This window comes from Protopterus annectens, chromosome 4.part0, assembly GCF_019279795.1.
Source record: "Protopterus annectens isolate FY-2018-M chromosome 4.part0, PAN1.0, whole genome shotgun sequence".
Lineage (NCBI taxonomy): Eukaryota > Metazoa > Chordata > Ceratodontiformes > Protopteridae > Protopterus > Protopterus annectens.
This window is the reverse complement of record NC_056733.1, coordinates 1,886,536,819-1,886,557,901: the sequence shown is the minus strand read 5'-3', so window position 1 is coordinate 1,886,557,901 and position 21,083 is coordinate 1,886,536,819. Positions and strand designations below refer to the sequence as shown.

Here is a 21,083-nt window from a genome sequence, read left to right as displayed (position 1 = left end):
GTAGTTTTCCCAGTTAATGGTGGAGTAGTTGAAGTCACCCATTATTAGGGTGTTTTGGTTGAACCCTACAACTTTCCAGTACATCAAGAAAAGAGGAGTGGGAATCCTGGGGCATGGTGGGGGATCTGTAGCAAGCTACAATTTGGATTGCAGTTTTGCCCAGAGATAGTTACACTTGGATAACCTCGGATGCATTAGGCTAAGCAACTAGCCTGGAGGTGTGAACATCCTTAATGAATATGAATATACCTCCGCCTTTGGTGTTTCGGTCCAGGTTACACAGCTGAAAAGTGTGGTATGAGTTATAGCCTGGTAATGCAGGGGTGCTCTCTGGAGCCTTGAACCAGGCACAAATATACAAATATACACACACACACACACACACACACACATATATATATATACATACATACATACATACATAAACACACACATATATACATATATATATATATATATATATATATATATGTACACACACACATACACTCACACACACATATATAAATGGTTTACTATCAAATGTAGGATTGAGGTTTGGTGAACACATGAATGCAGAATGTGTTTTGGCTGATTCCCGTAGTGTCAAACTACAATTCTATGAGTGTCCTTTCAGCAAATGCCACTGTGCATCACTCGCTCATATGTGTTCGACATTACGAATAGAGATGCGGTACAGTGTGGATTGGTAAATTTACCCTTTTCCTCACTATAGTGTGATCTTGGAATTGTAATATATAATTTGCAGGAAATGGGGTGTGCAGTGGGGCTTGCCCTCCTGCAAAAACATAAATTACAGTGATGTGCAGTACTGAACTGCATATGCTTGTGCTGCTGGAAAGCCAACAGGTAAGTAGCAGTAGGTATAAGAAAAAGAAGACATTGAAAATGTTGAATTCGATGTCTTTGACTATATAGTTTGACATTTTCAGTTATTTAATATGCAGTACATCGACATTACATTATGACTTTTGAATTTTTGACAGCAACCATATATATATATATATATATATATATATATATATATAATCCAAATATATATACATTATATATAATCCAAAGACATGCGTCTGGAGCATTTCTCCCTGGGTCCCTGCTGAAAACAGACTCTGTCCTAGTCGGACTTTCCCAGGCAACAAAATGATTAAAAATATGTGTGTGTGTGTGTGTGTGTGTGTGTGTGTGTGTGTGTGTGTGTGTGTGTGTGTGTGTGTGTGTGTGTATAAATGTATATATATATATATATAAATGTGTGTATACATATACATATATATATATATATATATATATACACACACACACACACACACATACATATATATATGTATATATGTATATATAAAACCAGTTACCATTTTTATTTGGGAAGACATCCCTAGGCTCTGACTTACAAAAGGCTGACATCCTCTCTGACCATCATGGAGAGGCAATTACCCTCTGCTTCTGTAATTAAAATAGTACAATCCAAGTGAGACACCTAGGGACTCGCATCCTTTCAGAAGGAATTTCTTTAACTTTGGCGCTGCAGAACAAGCACTTGTTCAAAGGCATCTTGGCCTCCAAAAGGACAATGACAGTGGCCTCAGTACTGGCATGTGTCGGAGCCGGAGCTGCTCAAGTACTTCTGGAGACTCAATGCCCTGTGACCTATGGAGAAAGTACAGTTTTGTACCTACCATAAATGTAGATGTTCGAGTGCTAATACAGCTGCAGTCATAACAGATGGGGTTATCCTGCCGTCAGGCGGGTCCTCGGTCGGCCGAATTCCAAAGTCTAGGTCCGGCGTCGGTTGTCGTCGCTTCTTCCCTGACGTCAGTGCGACAGGGGTATAAAAGAACCAGCCGACGCCATGTTCTTCAGTTTTTCTTGCCCCAGATGTCAGGTGCCCCCAGAAGGAAGGCAATACATAAAATTATGAAGTAATGCAATGCAATATAATCCAAAAAAACAGTAGTTGTAAGCAAATACACCATAAAAGAACACCCCCAGAGGGGAAGGAGGGAGGGAAACCTGGACTGCAGCTGTATTAGCACTCGAACATCTACATTTATGGTAGGTACAAAACTGTACTATGTTCATCGTGCATACAGCTGCAGTCACAACAGATGGGTAGAATCCCAAAGCTAAGAAAGGGGTGGTAGGCACTAGGTGGAACTAGGAGGAGCCAAAATGTCCTGCAAGACTGCAGTGGCAAAGCCTGCTCTAGATTTGGAGTATAATGGTAGGTTGTAGTGTTTGGAGAAGGTATGCACAGAACTCCAAGTGGCTGCTTCCAAGATATCCTTGGTAGGATCTCCTCTGAGGAAGGCTGCAGAGGTGGCTGTGGCCCAGGTGGAGTGAGTTCTAATGCCTGTAGGAACAGTTTTGCCATGAAAGGAATAGCAAAAGCGTATGCAGTGGGCTATCCATTTTGAGATTGTCTGCTTGGAAATTGGCTTTCCTGGAGCTCCTACCGCATAGGCCACAAAGAGCTGTTCTGATTTTCTGAAAGGCTTTGTTCTGTCCAAATAATAATGCGGTTGCCTGTGGATGTCCAAGGAATGTAGTAATCTCTCCCCTTTGTTTTGAGGATTGGGATAAAAAGTAGGTAAATGTATGGCCTGATTTAAAGCTACCCTGGATACCACTTTAGGCATAAAGGAAGGGTTGGTTCGTAATGAAACTCTGTCCTGATGGAAGATGATAAAAGGCTGGACAGCCATGAGGGCCTGTAGTTCTGAAACTCTACGAGCTGAAGTGATAGACAGAAGGAAAGCTGTTTTCCAGGACAAATACTGCAAATCTGATGAAGCAGCTGGCTCAAAAGGAGGCAAAGTCAGTTTTTCCAGAATGAAATTTAGGTCCCAAGCAGGTATTGGTTGTTTCCTTGGAGGTCTTAAATTCTTAGCCCCTCTGAGGAACTGTCTTAAAAGAGGGTGAGAGAATAAAGGGGGATCAGTGTTGTATTCTGCAGAAATGGCTGAGGCATGGATTTTGATGGAGGAGAACGAAAGTCCACTGCTTAGTAGTTCAGCCAAATATTGTAGAATTTGAGGTAAATTCAGTTTTCCAGGGTTCTGGCCCTTTTTCTCATTCCAGACACAAAAACGTTTCCATTTTGCGGAGTAAGCTTTTCTAGTTGATGGCCTTCTGGCCTACAAAATGACATCCTGCACCTCCTTGGAGAGTAGGGCCTGCTGTGATGTTAAGGAATCTTCCATGCGGCTAGATTGAGTGTTTTTAGCTGACTGTGAAGAGTTTTGAAGCTGTGCTGAGTCAGAAGAAGAGGCATTAGAGGCAGGGTCCATGGAGGGGAATGGGTCAGGCTCCTCAGGAGTGGGTACCAGTGTTGCCTTGGCCAGTCCGGAGCAATGAGGATCATCTTTGGTCTGTCTGCTCTGGTCTTCAATAGGACTTTGGGCAGCAGAGGAAGAGGCGGGAAGGCATAAACTGTCATTGATGTCCAGCTGAAAGAGAGAGCGTCCACTCTCCAGGCCTTTGGGTGGAAGGTCCTCGAGCAGAATTTTGTCAATTGATGATTTTTGTGGGAGGCAAAGAGATCTATGTCTGGCCTTCCCTATTCTTGGATTATTTCTGTAAAAACTTTTGGATGCAACATCCATTCGTGTGGATCTGTCATATTCCTGCTTAGGTTGTCTGCCAGCGTGTTTTCCTTGCCTGGCAAGTACTGTGCTTGTAGTTCCATTTGTAAGTCCATGGCCATGTTCCAAAGTGATATGGCCAGTCTGCATAGGGGATAGGAATGTGTTCCTCCCTGATTGTTTATGTACCACATAACTGTGGTGTTGTCCGTTCTTATCAATAGTTGACCTGGTTGTAGAAGGTCCTTGAAAGCTATAATAGCATTTATTACTGCTAGCATTTCTTTTTGATTGATGTGAAGGCGCTTTTCTTTTTGGGACCATTTGCCCTGAATGCACCGGTCTGTCATGTGCGCCCCCCAGGCGTAGTCCGAGGCGTCTGTTGTGATGACTTGATTTGCTTGAGGCTTGCTGAATGGAAGACCTGTGTTTGCTTGACATGCTTGAGCCCACCACAGAAATTCCTTTTGCAGACATGGAAGTAGTGGTATTATTGTTTCCAAACTGTGGCTGTGTTGAGACCATATGTTTTTTAGGTACCATTGTAGTTTTCTCATATGCAGCTTTGCACATGGGATTAGCAAGATGCAAGACGCCATGAATCCCAGAGCCTGCAGGATTTTCCTTGCAGTCAGCCTGGTGCAATTTGCCAGTGTTTTGAAGTATTGAAATAGTTGCCCCTGCTTCTTTGGCGTGAGGTAGGCCATCTGGGTGTTTCTGTCCAAATTGGCACCCAGGAAAATTATATTTCGAGCGGGTATTAGCCTTGATTTCTCTTTGTTGACTGTGTATCCCAGAGAGTTTAATAACATTATTACATAAGCCAGATGTTTCAGAAGAATGTGCTTGCTGTCCGCTTGGATCAGGCAGTCGTCCAAATAAGGGTATATTTGTATCCCTTGAAGTCTGCAGTAGGCAATTATTGATGCCAGGCATTTCGTGAATACTCTGGGCGCAGTAGATAAGCCAAAGGGCAATGCAGAGAATTGATAATGGGTTGAACCTGCAAGAAATCTGAGGTATCTTCTGCAATTTTGTGTTATTGGGACATGCAGGTATGCCTCCTTGAGGTCCAATGTTACCAGCCAAGACTCCTTGCCCAGCATGGGAAGAAGTTGCTGTAGAGTGAGCATCTTGAATTTTGGTGCAGTAGGAATGTGTTTAGGATGGAAAGATCCAAAATAGGTCTCCAATCTTTTCCCTTCCTTGGCACCAGAAATAGCCTGGAATAAAAACTTTGACCTTGTTCGTGTGTAGGTACCTCTTGAATAGCTTTCATGTTTATAAGATCTGAAATTTGCTTTTGTGCCTCTGCCCTTTGATTGTGTGGCAGTTTTGGCATGCCTCTCATTTTTGGAAGGGTATGAAAGTGGAATTTGTAGCCTCTGTTTATAATGTCCAGGATCCATTTGTCCTTTGTGACAACATGCCAATTTTGAGAATAGTGCCAGCTTTCCTCGTAAGGGGGCTGCCATTTGAGACCTGGTTGGCCTGCAAAGGGAAAGTCATTGGGTTTGCTTTCTGAAAGATTGTGAGTTGTCCTCACCACCTCTTGGTGTAGGAGCTTGCCATTGTCTGCCTCTATGCGATCCTTGTGGTTGTCCTCTGCCCCTCGGGCCTGTATCTGCCTCTTTGGGGTCTGTCCATGGCAGGAAAGGACCAGTTTTTGGAAGGCCAATTTCTACTAAAACGTGGTGGTTGAACCTGCAGAAATTCTTTCACAGTTTGCATTGATTTAGCTTTTTCCTCCATTTTTCATAATACTTCCTCAGCATTTGCCCCAAATAGTACATCCTTTTGAAGAGGGGCGTCTAGTAATTTAGCTTTGACATGATCAGGCAAGGTTTGTTCCTTGACCCAAGCATGCCTGCGTATGACCGAGCCTGTAACAGCAGCTCTACATGAGGCCTCTAGAGCATCAAAACCACATTGTAAGGTATGTTTACCCACTTGTTCTGCACTATGCATCAAATCCTGCAACTCCTTCAAGTCTGGTTGTTCAGGTTGTGACATTTTACTTTTCAATTGGGATAACAGAAACTGTTGGTATTTTAGCATAAGAAACTGACAGTTTAAGGCCCTCATGGTTAAGGTTGCCGAGGTATATACCTTTTTTTCCCACCTTTCTAAGGATCTGGAATCTCTCTCGGAAGGCAATGGATTTTTGGCAATGGAAGCCTTAACTCCCTTGGGTCCCTGCGAGATGGTTTCTAGGTCAGCAGCATGGCTTTTGTAAAGAAATTGGTGTGAGTCAGGAACCCTGTAGTACCTGTCAGGCTTAACTGGAGCTGGAGGTAGAGAGTCCGGGTTAAGGCAGGCCTCCGAGTAAACATCATCTAGGATGTCCAAGACAGGAGGTACAGCCAGAGGCCTGTGCTGGGGTAACAAAAGAAATTCCCTGAGCCTTTTCTTGGAATCTGAATAATCCTGGCCTTCCCAGTGGAAGTGCTCCCTTAAGGTATGCAAAGTTTCCCCAAATGAGAAATCCTCAGGGGGGGATACAGAAGGAATAGACTCCTCTGCATCAGAGTCTTCAAAAGGGGAGTAAGCCTGTTCCTGATCATCAGAGTGTTCTGAAATAATGGATCCCTGATCAGAGGAGGGGGAATCTTCCTCCACTCTGGGCCTTTTGTCCGGAGGTGGCTGAGAACCTCTGATTAGAGTAATTAAATCCTCAGCCATTTTAAGCATCTGTCTCTTAGGCATGGGGCCTGGAGATGGGCCCTGTGTAACTGGTCTCTTAGGGTGCATGGTTGCTTTAGACTTGGTGAAAGCCTTGATGGAGAAAGAAGAGGAAGGTCTGAAGACACCTTGAGTGGAGGTGGACCTGTCCACATTCTGTGTTTCAACGCCAAGAGTGGCTTCGGTATCTGTAGTCGGTGTGTAGGCCGAGGAGCCTGCGACCTCGGGTACAGGAGACACCGCCAAAGATGTGTCTTCGGTAGTCAGGGGCTGCGTAGGGGCCTCACTGAGAACCGGACCACGTGTAGTCGTCTTTGGCGTGGTGTCGGTAGAGGCCGCGGACCTCGAGTGTCAGTCCTTGTCTTTGCGTTTTTTAGACAAAACCGGTGTCAGAGTATCCGACGACATGGTATAGTTAAAAGCTTTCCATAAAAATGCTGGGCGAACTCCGCCCGACGCTTAATAGTGCGTTTGTTGAATGTAGCACAACAGTGACAGACCGAGACGTCGTGGTCTGGGCCTAAACAAGGTATACAGAGGGAATGGAAATCCTTATGCGGTATTTGCTTCCCACAAGAAATACAATTATTAACTTTGTCTGACATCGGTCTGAGGCAAGAAAAGTTTCCCCAACGGGGTACTTAGCTTTTAAGAAGACTTCGGTTTTCCAAATTTTTCGTAATCTCAGGAGCTGGCCGACCGGCACTTGCGAACTGCTTCTGCTTCAGGCACCGCGCGGCAAGAAAGACTGAAGAACATGGCGTCGGCTGGTTCTTTTATACCCCTGTCGCACTGACGTCAGGGAAGAAGCGACGACAACCGACGCCGGACCTAGACTTTGGAATTCGGCTGACCGAGGACCTGCCTGATGGCAGGATAACCCCATCTGTTATGACTGCAGCTGTATGCACGATGAACATCCAGTAAGCCTTCCTGCTCGGGGATCTTCCCCTAGTCTCCTCTTGGACCCAGTTCTCCCTCTCTACATAATTCTTCTTCTTGAATGGGATACCCCACTACCCTGATGCTGCAACTCAGCAGTAAGCTTCATGACAGCCCTGAGGCTGTTGCCGTCCAGGTATGAATGGAGAGCTACTTCCCATCTCCAAATCATCTTATTATTAAATCCCTGTCAAATCCTGCAATAAGGGATGCCATGATTTGGACAAAATACACATTTTACAAGTGCAAACATTTAGAAACCCAATAGCTGGACATGCCATTAGGAAGACTATGTCAGTTCATTGACAAAACAACACAAAATCAATCAAGATAATATAATGTAAGGAAAACTGTTCCCAATGAGGTACTTACCTGCTTAGTCTGAGCCCTATAGGCCTAAGCTCAAGGTGGAGTGATGAAAGCTTTTTCTGTGTGCAACATGCACATTAGCCCACAAAAAGAAAAAAATATAAAGATGGCATGGGCAGATACCACCTATTCCCCAGGTCAATCCAATGTTCAAAGGTAGATGGCATTCATAGTGAAAGGATGAGGAAGCATGCTCAGCTCTGATAACTGGTGCAAATTAGATTAAAACTGCAGCAGAGATCCCAGGCATGACTGCAACATAAATATACACAGAGAACAAAGGGCTGTAACTAAAACATGACTCATGGACATGGAAAGGAAATACTTTTGTCAAAGTAAATGGGAGACATAGTAGCTTCAAAAACAGGATACCTTATGAATATATGAAAAATACATCAGTTTCAAAAACAGTGAAAGAAATTTGGAAAACAATAAAAGCTGCAAGACCACTCTCACAAGGAGCAGGAAACTGTGGCCTGCTGATGAACTGTATTATTTAGAGATTATTTCATAAATGGGAAGGGTTGGCACAAACAGGGCACATCAGGCATTCCTTATTTGAAGTCATAGGTACTTCTATGGAAATAATAACAAAACACTTGCAATGCAGATTTTAAGAATCAAATACACAGCCATACAGTATTGCCACAGACCTGGGTTTAATTCCTGTAAGGCAGTACTTTACTTTCTAATTAATTTGTTATAAACTTGTATCTAAAATAAAGATAATTATGAGGGTCATTTGTAAAACTCGTAAATGTATCACATTAAGTATACAGATATCTTTACAGCTACCTTGCAAAATGTCTGACTCAAGAATGGAGTTATCAGTGAACTACTGAATTACATGTACTGCAGTTCTCTGTAACTTATAAAACTTACTCTAAAGTTTTCCTCTACTCATGTCTGCAGTCATACATTCTGTGTTTCAACGCCAAATAATTGTATTTAGGGCTTAAACTGATTAGCAAGGAATTAGTTGAGGATGTGATTATCTACTATTCTGCCAAAATACTAATGTGCAGGTAGACATCACTGAAAAAGAAAAGTAGTGACTCATTCACATAACTTGTATACTAAGAAAATGTTAAAAAAAGGTCATTAACCAGCATGAAAATGTCTTAAATATTAAAACAAATTTGAAAAGTTTGAGTTTTAAGCATTACACTACCATTTGACATGCCAGCTAACTGCTAAAGTGTTCGACCCTTTCAATGTAAAACTGTTTACTAACCTCAGAACATCATGACCCACATACTCAAACAACCGGCAGATGCTTTCTCCAATGATTGTTGATCGCAGATGACCCACATGCATTTCTTTAGCAATGTTGGGGGATGAAAAGTCAACAACTACCTGAAAAAAAGATTGACAGCACATATTAAAAAAAATGAAAGTAGTTAAAAGACTAAAAGGACAAACTGGGAGGACCATTCATATTCTTTTGCCTAATGTTTACTTTGCAATAAGCGGAGTACAAGTCCACCGAAAAGACCAGTGAAGACTACAGCACTTAAATTCACAATTTATTGTAAAAAGCCAGCAATGAAACAGGTAAGCAATTTCACATCCACCAGATGCTTCCTCAGACCTCATAATCATCAAACATCATTTCCTTTATATATACTCATCCTTCATTATATTAACTAATTAGCACTTATCAAACTTTTATTTAAAACCTTAATTACAGTTACATAAAATTTATATATAAAGCAATATGCATAATGCTTATCCCAACATAAAATGTAAATTCATTGTTTAAATATTTACTTAAACCTTCTAGCTGCTAAATATGGTTTAATGGAGGCCCTATCATTTAATCCAGGTGGTTTATTCACCTGCAACTCTATAATCCAATACAGTTCATTTTGTTCTGTAATATTTTTTTCTATCACCTAACCATGGGTTTAAAGCTATACAACATATAACCATAAACTGAAAACTGTGTGTGTTGTACTTTGATACATGTTTACCAAAGCACTTCTTTCACTATCTTTATTGTGAATAGCCGTCAGATGTTCCCTCACTCTATCACGAAGGGAACGATTAGTCATTCCCACGTAGTAAGAGTGACGATCTCTGCATTCAGCTAAATAAATCAAATCCCTGGTAGTACATGTGGCTTCTACTTTAAACTCATATTCAACTCCAGTTATTGGATGTTTAAAAGTGTTATCCAATTTAAAAACATTACTAATGTTACATCTACCACAAACTTTTAAATAAGGTGCTGATGTCTTCTGTGGACTATTTGTATATTTATTTGAATGACAAAGCATCCTTTTTAAATTTTTCTTATTTTTATATCTAAAAGAAAGTTTGTCACCTATTTCTCTCACTTCCCCATCCGACAACAAGAAGGATCACTTCTTACTTATGACATCTTTAACCTTGTACAAATCACTAGAATATTCTAGTGTTAACGAAACTTTATTCTTCTTATCAACATTCTCACTGAAACCAGATGAAATCCCATTTTCAGCACTCATTAATATCTGCCATATCTGGTTTAGCTATTGTTTTTCTTAAATCCAGTACTTGGTCAAGATGGGCATTTATTTCCTTCAATGAGCATTTCCTTTCACTTAGTTCATACCTAAATTTATTCATATCAGTGAAAAAGGCATCTTCATCTTTATCTAGTCTAGAGATGCCCATTCCTTGTCCCCTAATAATATTTTTTATATGTATATGATGGGTGCATGCTGTCACGTGATAAAATATTGTTTCTGTGACATATTTTTCTATATATCCGTGTCGAAAACATACCATTTCCATCCTTAGTTATCATAACATCCAAAAATTCTATTTTTTCAGTAGATATTGTATGCGTGAACTTTAGAAAACTTGTGCTTGCATTTAAATACTCAATGAACTGTAGTAAATGCTCATATGAACCTTTCCAAATCAGAAAGAGATTATCTACAAAATGCTTATACATAAAAACATGTTCAATATATTTCTTATTTGCAAGAACTTCATATTCCTTTCAGTATGCTAATACTAAGTTAGCAAAACTGTTTGTGCAGGACGTGCCCATGGCAATGCCCAAAACTTGCAGATAATATAATGAAGGATGAGTATATATAAAGGAAGTGATGTTTGATGATTATGAGGTCTGAGGAAGCATCTGGTGGATGTGAAAGCGCTTACCTGTTTCATTGCTGGCTTTTTACAATAAGTTGTGAATTTAAGTGCTGTGGTCTTCACTGGTCTTTTCGTTGGACTTATTCTTGACATAGATTATTTGGAGACAGTGAAGTTTGTCTACAGTGGCTACACTTTTGCTTTTCTTCTTTGGAATAAGCGGAGTATCCCAGCAAACAGATTACACCAGAGGATGGATGCAGAAAAATTGTGCTGAAAAGTATATAAGATGTACAGTATGCACAAATTACTAGGTGGGAGAAGGAGGATACTACTAAACTTGCTGGTCATATTATACCATTTGAAGTAGTCATTCACCATTTGGCAAAAAAAAAAAAAAAAAAACACACTGGAAAACAAAGGAGTCATGTGAACAAGTTCACAGGAGTACAAACACCATACAGGAATAACTGGAATAATACTCAATTCTTGTGGACCTCCTGAACTTCAGCCACGTTCAAAAATGAAGGCCAAGTAATAAGTGTAATAAAGCTCAGGCGCTCTGATTTATTGTTAAGCAACAATGGTTTCCTTCCAAACTGAACATCTAGCAGTACAATTAAAAGCTGTTAACAAGCATCATGCTGCTGTTGGGGATGTGAGTCTTCAATCTGGAGCTGCATACTATACAAGTCACTCAACTGGACTAGTGCCAACAACTCATCCGTGAAAAGGGAGCCTTACCCAGTTAAACTTTGAGACAAACAAAGCTTCAACAAATTAAACATTCAAGTTGCATAACCCATTAAGACAAAGTTCTACTCAATGTTTAGCCAAGCATGAAATTCACTAAATGCATTTAAGTCACATCTACTTAAAAACTCATAAACATGCATTTAATTTGTGTTCACTTACTCTAGCTCTAAATGCAGCCTTCAGCAAAAACTTGAAAAACCCATATCTTACAGACCATCAAAGTACAACTCCTATGTGTACAATTTACTTTACCAGTTGCCTCTACACCTGTAGAATAAACCGCTTTCCATTTTTGCACTGTTTTCCTTCATACAAAAGGAAAAACCTCTTAAAATGTCCAAAAGTAACTGCAATACAGCATTACAAATCTGCATATAATACTGCATAACAATCCAATATACTAATAACAAGACAGCTGCCATGACTTCTCATTATTTTAAGTTTACATTTGTAAAAGATTAATAAATATTCAGGTGCCGCATGTTCTCTATTTAGGAAATAGGAGCCTTGAAAGCCACATATCTTTGATGCACTTAAATCAGAGACATTAAAACCATGATATGTTAACACATTTTACCTTATGGCTCAGCTTTTGATCTCTTTCCCTTGCAAAACATGCATCTGTTAGACAATATTCCCGAGACATCCCTGAAGGAAGCCTTTGCTTCTAATTAGCTTGCACGCTACTCAAATAAAAGTGGTATTAATCCAATGGATGTTAACATTATACAAGGCTAATAGATTTTAGCAGTGCGAAAGTAAATGAAAAGTTCATGTACACTAACAAATCAGGTTATAATCGATATGACTAATGATAAAAATAATCCTCTCTATGGTGCTCAAAAGAAGAACTATGTTCAACATTGGGATCACTAACGCAGCAAAATCTTTATCTATGGGAGGAGTACTAAAGCAATTTTATTTATCTGTGAGGCAGAAAGCACTCAAAAAGCAATGCAAGACAGCTGTTACTAACTCTGCACTGCTCCTGAGCAGTATATCCAACTCTATAATGCCTGAATAAGATGTGCATTATCAACTCATTCAGGTAGTTGCCTCACAGATGTAAAGCAGGGACATTTTTGTACAGGCTGCTACAGTGGCTACTGCCATGGCACAGTGATCTCCGTCCTGCCTTGCAGTGTTCTTCCATTTTTGTCTAATAGAAAGGTGGTACCACTCTCTTGATACCAGAGTCCTAGTTGTCAGCGCTTGTATAGTTTTGTTCATGGACTAGTATGCCTTGTTTAACTGGTAGGTAAGACATCAACAGTTGCATGCGGACTGTTCTCTCTCTTTAGTTCTACAGAAGTTAATACTTAATTTGTTCATGTACATCCTCCAAGTGTAGTTTCTCATTATTTCTGAGGGTTAGAAGAGAATACTGGTAGGTGTACGTTCCAGTTTAATGCCAGCTCTAATACTACTTTAGGCTTAAAGGAGGAAGTTGTCCTGAAACCAACTCTGCACTTACTGAAGACTCCTTAGCCATAAAGACTTTTACCTCCAAGATCATTCTTTATGAGTAACTGCAGTCAGAAGTTAAGTCTTCCAAGATAAATAGTTGATATCTGCAGTATCAAACATGAAAAGCATTTACTTTTCCTCTACAGAATTCAGGTTCCAAGGGGAAGCACTACTTTTTTAGGTCTGAGAAGCACTTCCCATATCCAGAACATGTCTAATTTAGTACGTACCTACCTGCATGGGATTGTATAAACAGCCTTAAAAGAGAAACAATGAAAGGGAAAGTCCCCCAAACCCACATATACTAACCTCATGGTTGCACAACAATAAGGAAAAACAGAAATTCATCAGAAAGACCGATCCCGCATGCCGGTCACAGCATTAACCCTTACACTTAAATGTAAATATGACCACTTGTGCCACGGCAGTTAGAACACAATCAATCTGTCCTAGATCACATGACAAGAAATCTTAAGATAAATATGCCTCTCAGAAACAGGTTTACTGTGCAGTAGAAGACAGAGAACTCCAGTGGCAGGTATGCTACAACTGCAGACTGTTGCACTTAACAGAAGCAAAGGAGAAACCATCCAGAAGAGCCTCTGCTAGGTACAGCAAAACAATGGGTTCTGACATTTCTAGAAGAACCCAGCTGTGACTGCTGCAGCATTGTGAAATCTCAAAGCAATGACTCGCTCTTTCTCGGCCAAAACAGTATATGATTATGGAAGAAGGACTGGGCCTAATTCTCCCTCTTTAGCTGTTCTAGTAGGAAGAATCATTGCTGCCTTAGCCACAGACAGAATACCTTGACAAATCTGGCTTGGTCTTTCCTTACTTTAATCAGGGGGCTTAATATCTAAGGGAAACGAAAAAAGTAGATAGCAGGCCTCTCATACTTGAAATGGAAACTGCATCAACTGCCTGTGCTGTCCTGCAAGGCGAGATGGTGCAAAGTCATACTTAACGGTTACGATCTAAGGCAGAAAGGTCCATGATTGAATCCTCTCATTTCTGTATGAGAGTGCAAAAGACCCCTGGATCTAGTACCCATTTATGACTTGTTGCTCTGGGCCTGCTCAAATTCTTTTGTGGTCAGATGGGATGTATAAAACTAGGATGTAAAGACCCAGCTTTGTTGATATTTCCCAAACTATCATGGCTAGTCTGCATAGTTGAGAAGAACTGGCACCTTCCTTTAAAAAAATCACCTATTTATCTATTTCATCATTACGTGTTAAAGCTACACAAACTTGCATTCAAGTCATACATAAATTTTGAAAATCAAACAATACACAAAAAATATATGCATGATTATGACAGGTACACACCAAGCACAATTTAATATTACTTTACCATCTGCTTATTATATTAAGCATTACAGTACATCATCTTCTAACCAGGTGCTTACTTATACTCACCTTAACTTGTACTGACAACAAAGACACTCAACAGCAAAATATGAATTTCCTCTGAACATTACTCATGTCACTATCACTCTTAAATTTCAATGCATGAGTACCATTCCCCTTGACACTAAAGTCATATAAACACATTTTACGTAACTATTCCATTTAACAATTCTTCTCCCTAACTCCCCAAAAAGCTAACTGCATGTAAATCTAACAGATCTTGCAAAAAAGGAAATGGAAAAGTGTAATACACTAATTCTGTCATATTATATAACCTGATTCAAGCCCAACTCTGCAATGTTTACAATGACCTGACCTAACCAAGACCACAGTGAAGAACTTCTCTAAAGCAAACTTCACACTACTCAAGACTGGTGTGGTATCCTTCAAGGCCCCTGAGCCAGTGGAAACCACAACCCAAGCTGTGGAAGCCCTTACAAATGCCTTCTATGAACACCTCCAGGACTGCATGGATCAGGCAATCCCAAATAAAACCAAGACTCTTTCCACAAAGGGCAAACGTCCAGTCTGGTGGACCCCAGCCATTAACAAACTTTACAATAAGAGGAGAAAGCTATTACATCATAGAACAAAATCCATAAAAGGGAAGTCACCCCTGACCATACGAGCACTCATAAAATCAACTAAGGCCAATTTTGAGAGAAAAATTGCCATGGATTCAAAGGACAATCATAAGGCCTTTTTCAGCTATGTTAGGAACCTGGGTGGAAACTCCCAGATATGCTCAGAATTAGTCCAAAATGATACAAAAATCACTGAACCCACAGACATTGCCAACATACTGGCAGACAGGTTCAGTGCAAACTTCACCCCCCTCTCCCCCCCTAAAGGAGAGATAACTATCCCAGCGGAGTGTAGCCTCCCAGACATCTCAAATGCGCAGGTGAAAGCTGCTCTCTCTAAAGCTAAAAACAGCATCAATGGGACTGCATGGTGTCCCCGGCTGTGTGCTACACGAGCTAAATGAGGAATTAAACCCGCACATAAGGCAGCTGCTTAATCTCAGCCTTACCACAGGATACGTGCCCAAGGAGTGGCGTACGGCAACTGTGGTCCCACTCCACAAAGGCGGTGCCTCTACGGACCCTGGTAATTACCGGAATATTGAGGCAATGTTACAATTGCCTCATGTACACTGACAACCCTCTCCTCCTCCCACATAACACAAATACTTGCGAGAGATGCAGCTATTTAGCCAAACTGGAGGCTGAGCTCTCTCAACTCAGGACTGGCAAGACCAGACAGGAGGAGAAGGCAACTACACACACACACCACAAAACCAGTCTCGCATAAAGCTATCACAACAATGAATCAAACACATAAACACACAAAGTCATACTCGGAGGCTCTGAGCAAAAATTTACCTAAACAGGAGAGGCCTCCAAAGCAGACATCCAAGCAACTGCCACCTCATGACACACCACAGGCAACACATAAACCACAAAATCAGTGTGCAAAGCAGTCACAGCCCTTAAGGCCAAATACAACACCAAACATACTTGTCATAGGTGACTCCATAGTCAGACACACTGACGTCCCACTCACCAGGCTGAACAAGGAGAGGGTCACAGTAAGCTGCCTATCGGGCGCTAGAATCCACCACATAACACAAGCACTCGGGTCACTCCACAGCAAGTACAAATATGACACAGTCATTGTCCATGCTGGTGTGAACGACCTGAGACGCACCTCCCTGGACTACATGAAAAGAGACATAGAGGAGCTCTCTGATTATGTAGCCCAGGCAGGTATGACCCTGACCCTGAGCAGTATCCTTCCTTCACCTAGAATGATGCCACAACATAGAGACAAGATGATCAGCTTTAACAATTGGCTTAATTTCTGGTGTCATTCAAAGGGGATCCAGTGTCTGTCTGCCTGGGATGACATGCTTGACAAGCCACGCTGCAAGGGACGGCTTGCACCTGTCACCCTGGGATTCCGGATATTGGCTAAGGCTCTTGCCACCCCCATAGTGCCTTTTTTAGGCAAGGCTCAAATTCTAAACCTACCACCCTAGAAAACAAAAATGGGAAGAAACTAAGAGTAATGCTGCTCAATGCCAGAAGTCTAAATCTCAAAATGCACGCTCTCGAGGCCCTTCTCAGTATGGAGAACATCGATGTCTGTGCTGTGACTGAAACCTGGTTCAAGGCTCCTGAGAGCACCCCGGCACTATCAGGTTTTACCTCATACCATGCGTTCCGGCCCCAAAACCCGGACCACACCACAAGAGGGGGTGTATCCATATTCATCAAGGATACCCACACCTCCAGGTTGGTGGCAACGCACGAAGCATCGGAAACCATCCAGGTGCAATTAACCATAGGCAAAACTGCTCTACAATTTGTAGCATGCTACAGGCCACCCTCTCAAACTCAGGAACCCCACACAGTCTTCCTGAAGACACTGGAGGGTATAAATGTATCTCCAAACACCATTATATTGGGTGACTTCAACTACCCGAATATAGACTGGGAACATTACTCAAGCCCCAACTTTCTAGCCCAAAGGTTCCTGGAGTTCATAAATTCAAATGCCATGGAACAACTAGTCACCGCTCCCACAAGAGGGAAAATATACTAGATCTCATCATCACAAACATGGGGACAAAATGCTCCACACCGAAGTATATCCCTCATTGGTGAGATCAGATCACAAACTTATCTCACTGGAAATCCACATCCCGCCCCACCCCAAACAAAAAGACCACAGTGAAGAACTACTCTAAAGCAAACTTCACACTACTCAAGACTGGTGTGGTATCCTTCAAGGCCCCGAGCCAGTGGAAACCACAACCCAAGCTGCGGAAGCCCTTACAAATGCCTTCTATGAACACCTCCAGGACTGCATGGATCAGGCAATCCCTAATAAAACCAAGACTCTTTCCACCAAGGGCAAACGTCCAGTCTGGTGGACCCCAGCCATAAACAAACTTTACAATAAGAGGAGAAAGCTGTTACATGATAGAGCAAAATCCATAAAAGAGAAGACACCCTTGATCATTATTAGTAAAAAAATACGAGCACTCATAAAATCATCCAAGGCCAAATTTGAGAGAAAAATTGCAATAGATTCAAAAGACAATCATAAGGCCTTCTTCAGCTATGTTAGAAACCTGGGTGGAAACTCCCAGATATGCGCAGAATTAGTCCAAAATGATACAAAAATCACTGAACCCACAGACATTGCCAACATACTGGCAGACAGGTTCAGTGCAAACTTCACCCCCCTCTCCCCCCCAAAAGGAGAGATAACTATCCCAGCGGAGTGTAGCCTCCCAGACATCTCTAATGCGCAGGTGAAAGCTGCTCTCTCTAAAGCTAAAAACACAGCATCAATGGGACCGGATGGTGTCCCCGGCTGTGTGCTACACGAACTCAATGAGGAACTAAACCCGCATATAAGACAGCTGTTTAATCTTAGCCTTACCACAGGATACGTGCCCAAGGAGTGGCGTACGGCAACTGTGGTCCCACTCCACAAAGGCGGTACCTCTACGGACCCTGGAAATTACCGCCCCATAAGCTTAACAAGCCTGGTCTGCAAAGCTATGGAGAGGATCATAATGGAACTCATAAACAAAGACATAGGGACTTGCAGACATTGGACCCAACCGAGTTTGGGTATGTCAAGGGCAGATCATGCCGATTGAACTTGGTCCACTTCTTTCAAACAGTCACCAAGGCCATTGATGAGGGAAAGGCAGTCCATACAGCCTACCTTGACCTTGCAAAAGCTTTCGACACAATACCCCACTCGGGTATTATAGAGAAACTTACCAGCTTAAATGTAAACCCATATGTCACAAGATGGGTTGCAAACTGGCTAAAGGACAGAACCCACAGGGTTAGAGTTGCTGGCGCCATGTCAGACTCCAAGCCGGTCACAAGTGGTGTCCCACAGGGCTCAGTCCTTGGCCCCTGTTGTTCGGCATCTACTTCTCAGAAGTACAGGCAAACATAGGAGGACTATGGCTGACAAAGTTTGCAGGTGACTGCAAACTGGGGGCCATAGTGGAAAGTACATCGGACACAGATATCCTTCAGAGGGGTCTCACGGAAACTGATAACTGGTGCCAGAGCCATGGCCTGAAGTTAAATGCCAAAAAAATGTATAGTCATACCCTTCGGGAAAAACAAGGTAACCCCAAGCTACCATATAGGTGGCAATCCATTAAGCACAGAAGAGGTTATCAGGGACCTGGGGACCCAGGTTGACAGTGGCCTTTCTTTTGACACTCACATTGCTAAAGTGGTTAGAAAGACCTTCTACATTGCCCACCTGATCATAAAGGGATTCACATCCAGATCAAGTGAGGTCATTGTTCCCCTGTACTCTTCACTTATCAGACCAATGATCGAGTACAATGCCCCATTCGGGATGTATCTCACCCGACACCTGCAGTAATTGGAGAGACCCCAAAAGTTCCTCACCAAAAGGATAAAGGGACTCCAAAATCTGTCATATGCTGCCAGACTGAAGAAACTCCAGCTCTATTCAGTTGCATACCGCCTGCTCAGAGGTGACCTGTGCCTGACATACAAGGCCATGTCCAATCCAGAATTAATGGACATGCTCCACCTCAAAAAATCCAAATCTACCAGATCCACTAGAGCAAGCGACTTAAACCTTAGCACGGATATAAATAGGACATGCTGGAGGGATAGATTTGTCACCCAGAGACTCCCTATGCTCTGGAATAAAATCCCAGTCCATGTGAGGCAGAGCACCTCGCTGGCTCTGTTCAAGAGAAATCTTGACCGGTGGATGGGAGATCATAGGTTTACCCCGGGAATCATCTCTGTGTCACTGCTGGACAGAGGCACAACAAACTAATGGGCACAGTATTTTTTAACATAAGGGGTGGCGTAAGCCACAAAACTTTGGGCTAGGCTTATAAATGCCTTAGGGCAGATAGCCTAGTATAAACCTATGAACCTATAAGCTTAACAAATCTAGTCTGCAAAGCTATGGAGAGGATCATAATGGAGCTCATAAACAAAGATATAGGGGACTTGCAGACATTGGACCCGACCCAGTTTGGCTTCGTCAAGGGCAGATCATGCCTTTTGAACTTGGTCGACTTCTTCGAAACAGTCACCAAGACCATTGATGAGGGAAAGGCAGTCCATACAGCCTACCTTGACCTTGCAAAGGCTTTTGACACAATACCCCACTCGGGTATTGTAGAAAAACTTACCAGCTTAAATGTAAACCCATATGTCACAAGATGGGTTGCAAACTGGCTTAAGGACAGAACCCACAGGGTTAGAGTTGCTGGCGCTATGTCAGACTCCAAGCCGGTCACAAGTGGTGTCCCACAGGGCTCGGTCCTTGGCCCCCTATTGTTCGGCATCTACTTCTCAGAAGTACAGGCCAACATGGGAGGACTTTGGCTGACAAAGTTTGCAGATGACTGCAAACTGGGCGCCATAGTTGAAAGGGCATCGGACACGGATATCCTTCAGAAGGGACTCACGGAAACAGATAGCTGGTGCCAGAGCCATGGCCTGAAGTTAAACGCCAAAAAATGTATAGTCATACCCTTCGGGGAAAACAAGGTAACCCCAAGCTACCATATAGTTGGCAATCCACTAAGCACAGAAGAGGTTATCAGGGACCTGGGGACCCAGGTTGACAGTGGCCTTTCTTTTGACACTCACGTTGCTAAAGTGGTTAGAAAGACCTTCTACATTGCCCACCTGATCATGAAGGGATTCACATCCAGATCTAGTGAGGTCATTGTTCCCCTGTACTCTTCACTTATCAGACCAATGATCGAGTACAATGCCCCATTCGGGATGTATCTCACCCGACATCTGCAGCAATTGGAGAGACCCCAAAAGTTCCTCACCAAAAGGATAAAGGGACTCCAAAATCTGCCATATGCTACCAGATTGAAGAAACTCCAGCTCTATTCAGTCGCATACCGTCTGCTCAGAGGTGACATGTGCCTGACATACAAGGCCATGTCCAACCCGGAATTAATGGACATGCTCCACCTCAAAAAATCCAAATCCACCAAAACCACTAGAGCAAGCGACTTAAACCTTAACACGGATATAAATAGGATATGCTGGAGGGATAGATTTATCACTCAGAGACTCCCTATGCTGTGGAATAAAATCCCGGTCCATGTGAGGCAGAGCACCTCGCTGGCTCTGTTCAAGAGAAATCTTGACCTGTGGATGGGAGATCGTAGGTTTACCCCGGGAATCATCTCTGTGTCACTGCTGGACAGAGGCACAACAAACTAATGGGTACAGTATTTTTTCATATAAGGGGTGGTGTAAGCCACAGAACTTTGGGCTAGGCTTATAAATGCCTTAGGCAGATAGCCTAGTATAAACCTATGAACCTATGAACCTATATTAAATCCAGGAGTCATAACTGCACCAACCCTTAGCCTTCCCACACATACTGTACTTTAATGGGTACTTTATTTTTGCTTATGTATCTCATGAGTGTCAAGTTGTCTGTAGCTCCCATGAAGGGCCCTTGGATGCCTTATTCTCCTGACAGCCTTGAAGACTAAAATGACAGCCATTATCTCCTTCATGCTGCTGTCTCTCTTCAGCACAGAGGTGATCCATACCACCTGTATCTTAAAGTTTTGAACCTCGGCTCCATATGCCAAGTCCTAGGCATCTTTAGCAAAGGTCTAAGCGCTATGTAGTGCCACAAAAATCTTAGTACTTAGCACTTGCTGGAACCAGTAGGAAAGTTCTCCTGGATGGTGGTAGTCAGAGAAAATACCATTTCT

At 42.3% G+C, this 21,083-nt stretch overlaps 1 protein-coding gene across 3 annotated transcripts in view; it reads right to left on the bottom strand.

The window, feature by feature from the left end:
* The window catches only part of RARS1 (arginyl-tRNA synthetase 1), a 1,169,219-nt gene that overhangs the window by 364,056 nt on the left and 784,080 nt on the right, over window positions 1-21,083 (bottom strand). For all 3 annotated transcript variants that reach the window (XM_044069555.1, XM_044069556.1, XM_044069554.1), the window contains exon 6: window positions 8,809-8,930. In XM_044069555.1, coding sequence (XP_043925490.1) covers window positions 8,809-8,930 — 122 coding nt within the window. The remainder of the gene's footprint in view (window positions 1-8,808; window positions 8,931-21,083) is intronic.